This window comes from Aptenodytes forsteri, unplaced genomic scaffold (assembly GCF_000699145.1).
Source record: "Aptenodytes forsteri isolate BGI_AS27 unplaced genomic scaffold, ASM69914v1 Scaffold201, whole genome shotgun sequence".
Taxonomy (NCBI): domain Eukaryota; kingdom Metazoa; phylum Chordata; class Aves; order Sphenisciformes; family Spheniscidae; genus Aptenodytes; species Aptenodytes forsteri.
This window is the reverse complement of record NW_008796209.1, coordinates 477,253-481,738: the sequence shown is the minus strand read 5'-3', so window position 1 is coordinate 481,738 and position 4,486 is coordinate 477,253. Positions and strand designations below refer to the sequence as shown.

Here is a 4,486-nt window from a genome sequence, read left to right as displayed (position 1 = left end):
TTCTCCAGCATCACACTCCGTTGCAGCTCAGTGCATGTAACTGTGTAAGGGCTATTTGTATTTTTATTTTTTAATGTTCTTTTCTAGAACATTAATCTTGTAAGTTAGACTCTGTGAGCCTTAGTAAGTGTTGGGTGCTCTGTTTTCTGGGGGAAACTTCACTTACACCAGCTTTTAAATCTTTTTGTTCTCAGGTGTGTCTTGCTTCCTAGCTTGTTAAATATGTTTTCTTCTCAGTGTTAGTTTTCCACTGGGAAAACTAGCTGGAGCCTAGAGATGTCTTCTCTTAGTGCTTACACTTAGCAATAGCAGTGAGGATATGAGCTTGCAAAAGAGAAATGTAAACAAAATCTCCCCTAGGTAGACATGGACCTTTCTCCATCCAGTGAGATAAGAGCCAGGGCTGTTTTATGTTCTAACCATTGTTTTTGATAAATACTGTCCTGGAATTAAATTAACTGAGGAGAGCTCAGAGAAGTGACATTTGAGTTTAGACTGCTGCTTATTCAGCATAGCGGGTTAATTTGATTTACAGATGTCATACTATAGAGCTACTATTCAGGCTTGATTATTTGCAAGTTGTGGTCGAAAGTCTGCTCTGCACTGTTGAGGAAAGATTCTGTGTTTTTAAAGAAATGTTTATTTCTTCTAGAGTGTCTGTAACTGTGTAAGTGAGGTGGTATGAAATGACATCTTGCTAAGCAGCAATAACCTCTAGTTGCAAAGGACTGGTTTTGAAATTGCTTTGCATTAGCTGTATCATGCTGCTTTCCAAACATTAATCCTATGATTATTTTTTAAAGGCATCGATTTAGAGAGTTGAGGTGGGGTACAGAAAAGGTTTTGCCTCCAGAACTGTTAAACTGTTAAAATGAGTGAGGATTTCCAGCTACCAGGCCTCTACTGAGGGATGTTGTCCAATTAATGCGATGCCCTGTGACGCTCTGACTCAAATGAAACTGTAGCAGGACAAAATCACTAACAGTATCTTTTTTTTCTTTTCCTTTTTTCTCTTTACAGTAAAAAAAGCTAAACTCCAAGGACCACCAGGTAAGCCATGCTCTGCTACTTGTTTGCACCAATGGTGACACCTGCTCTCTCACTCCTGCTTGTGCTGCTCCCTCCAGTTTTCATCTACCTCCTTTTTGCTCCTCCATGTTCTCCTTAGGAGTGACAAAAGCTACCCCGAGAGTCCAGGCAGTCTGAGTTAGTAAAAAGCTTGAGGATGTGACCTGGTATCACAGTGCTGAGAAACCTCTATCTGCTCACCTCACCTGAACAGGTGATGGATGAGGAAAGATGTTCCTTTACTGTCACCAATTCCCGCCCCATCCTGCCCTTTCCTCTCGTCCTTCCTCTGTCCCTGTTAAAAACAGGATCTGAAAATGTCTGCCGAGCAGAACTGGTGTGTGCCTGTCTGGACTCAGTGCCTCCTTGATCCTGATCGGGGTTGCTGGATGGTACCGCAGAGTTGATTCATTCTCTTATGTGGCAGTCCGTAATGGCTGTGCTTGGGATTGAAATCCCATCTGCCAGGTTTTGTGTCTGCATAATAAAATAAAAACAAAGAGCTGGTGATACCCAGAATTTACAGTCTAGGCAACTATTTCACTGTGGTTCAGTACCTAGCAAGGAATCCCTTAGCAGGTAAATACATTTATTGAATGAAATTTGATGTACAGTTTACAAAAGAATAAGCAGTTTGCTTCTGGAATAACAGCTATTGAAGTATTTAGATCCGAAGCAATTGCACAGCTGTATTCATGACTTATTTGTTCAGCTTTATTCTCTTGATATAGCCATCCTCGGGTTATAGCTGAAAGCTTCCCAGGTCTCCTTGTCCATGCTCCATGTCATGTCGAGATCTGTGTGTGTCAAGATCTGTGCGTGTACCAACCTTGAATTTCCAGGGAAGGAAAGCTGAGTGCCCAGACTGGAAGGGAGACTATGTGTATTTTATCCTTTCTCTAATCAAGAAGCCTGCTTACGGCTGCAAAATATTTGTCCTGTAGTCTAGATTTAACTCAACTCAAGCATATGGTTTCACTGACAAGCCCAGTGTCCCAGGAGGATGCAAGTGGTGTAGGTAGATATGAGGGAATCTGACTTTCAGTGACTTCTTCCTGAGCTTCTGGATCATGTAGTTTCCCTTTCCTCCCTTTCTGTTAGGATATTTGAAGCTTGATGCTGGGACATGCTGTAGTAGCCCACAGCAATGATGCATGTGAATTTTGGTGGTATTAAAATGGACTGTGATCTAACTTACTAGCAATGCAGCAGAACACTGAAGTATTAAAATATGTACACTGCTTTCTAGCTACTTAGCATATGTCTTGTTCCAGGCTTGATGAAACTGATAGATAGGTCTGAGGTGGTAACTTACCTTGAAAGGGAGTTTGATCATTCTGAGGTGCTGATATTCAGACTTTATATGCGTCTGTGCTTGGCTGGTTTTGGTTTTATTAATAAAGAAATAGCAGCACCTAGGAAAAAAGTTGTTCCAGGCTTTTTCTTCAAAGTTAAAATAAAAAGCAAAACATCTAAACAAAGCCTGTCTTGTCAAAATGTGAGTGTAACGTGATTCTTCTAGGTCAGCTGGTTTAAGCAATACAGATCAGTTTTAGCACATTTAGCATGAATCACTGTATTTTCCTTCTGACTCTGACTGGTTCATAAAGTTCTTTGTGGACTCAGTGGTGGAAAACCAGGTTGGAACTAGGAGAGCAGTTGGGTCAGAAGGGAAGGGATGATATGGTCAGCTCAACTGCTTCTTGCTTGTATGTTTTGCAAGTTTGTTTTTCGCTCTGCGTTGTCTGCACAACAGCCTCTATTCCTTCAGACTGTCTCTTCTTCCTCTCGTCTGCATTTCAGTAAGCAGCATCTTACACACGAAGTGTCTGTGTTCTTCAGGATTTTACACTTTCTTCATCCCTGACTTACTGCAAGTGCTTAGTTGCCTGTTTTTGTTTGTTTGTGCATGAATTTCTAAAAAACTGTGATTGAAAACTTGATGGCAGGTGAAAAACATCTTGAACATTTGGCTCCTTAACCCAGTGATGTCTTCCCATATGGACTTTTCGTTATGGGTCCCCCTGGGATGCAATGTATGGAATGAAAACCTTGAAACGTGCTTTTGTGATGAAAGGGTATAGGGAAGGAGATAACTTTTTGCCTCTCGTTCCCCAGATAAATTCAATACGTATGTGACCCTGAAAGTGCAAAATGTGAAGAGCACGACGGTAGCCGTGCGAGGTGACGAACCCTGCTGGGAACAGGACTTCATGTTGTAAGTACGGTGTTGCGCAGCAATGAGGTGCTTGTGGTTGAGTCCTTTCACAGCACTGACGTTTATATGGAGCTGCTATTGTGTTGTATAAATTGGAGTACTTAAGTAGGTAAAATACACAAGCCTGGTGACAACCTAAATCATTTGCTTTTCTGTTGTACACACTGACCTGTCCTGAAGGAGATGTGTGTTGGAAGATTGTCTCTGCTGGTGCCATGGACTGGCTGGAGTAGCCTGTGTTCTTTAACAGTACCGGGTTGCCTGGATTCCTGTTCTTCACTGCACCCTGACACACAGCTCTAAGGCCGGCGGCTCCCACAGGGATAGGGAGCCAGAAGCAGAGTGTGGTAGGATGGCTGGTAGGGCAGCGTCCTCTCCAGCCGAGGCCCAGTCCCACAGTACCTGAGCAGTGCAAGCAGGGCCTGCCTAAGGATCAGGCCAGTGTCTGCCGAGGGGTCAGGTCATCAGACAAGTTCGTAGTAATGAGGCAGGTGTGAGGTCAAGCTGGGAGTGCAAGTTAGCAAGTTAGGCTCAGGGATGTGTCTGGTAATGATAATCAGGGTCGGGCATAGTCCAGCAATTGCCGGTCAGGTCCATAGTGATGAGGCAAGTCTGAGGCTGGGCTGGGAAGTCAGTCTGTGGGTTGGGTCTGGATTGATGTAGTCCATGGCCAGGCATGGGCACAGCTGTGGCTAACCTGGAGACAAACACACTGTATTGGGTTTGCGTGGCAAGGTTTTGGTAGCATGGGGGCTAAAGGGGTGGCTTCTGTGAGAAGCTGCTAGAAGCTTCCCCTATGTCTGATGGAGCCAATGCCAGACAGCTCCAAGTTGGACCTGCTGCTGGCCAAGGCCGAGCCCATCAGTGACGGTGGTAGTGCCTCTGTGGTAACATATTTAAGAAGGGGGAAAAAGTTGTCATGCAACAGCAGTTGCAGCTGGAGAGGGGAGTGAGGATATGTGAGAGGAACAACTCTGCAGACACCAAGGTCAGTGAAGAAGGAGGGGGAGGAGGTGCGCCAGGCACCAGAACAGAGATTCCCCTGCAGCTCGTGGTGAAGAGCTTGGTGAGGCAGGCTGTCCCCCTGTAGCCCATGGAGGTCCATGGTGGAGCAGACATCTGCCCGTGAAGGACCCAGCGCTAGAGCAGGTGGATGCCCAAAGGAGGCTGTGACCCCGTGGGAAGCCCGTACTGGCGCAC

The 4,486-nt window shown here is 45.0% G+C and overlaps 1 protein-coding gene across 1 annotated transcript in view; it reads left to right on the top strand.

Moving 5' to 3' along the window:
- The first annotated feature begins 366 nt into the window (after positions 1–366).
- UNC13B (unc-13 homolog B) overlaps positions 367–4,486 on the top strand; it is a 201,160-nt gene continuing 197,040 nt past the window's right edge. The window contains exons 1-3 of the mRNA XM_009288250.1: positions 367–385; positions 1,021–1,050; positions 3,187–3,286. Coding sequence (XP_009286525.1) covers positions 367–385; positions 1,021–1,050; positions 3,187–3,286 — 149 coding nt within the window. The remainder of the gene's footprint in view (positions 386–1,020; positions 1,051–3,186; positions 3,287–4,486) is intronic.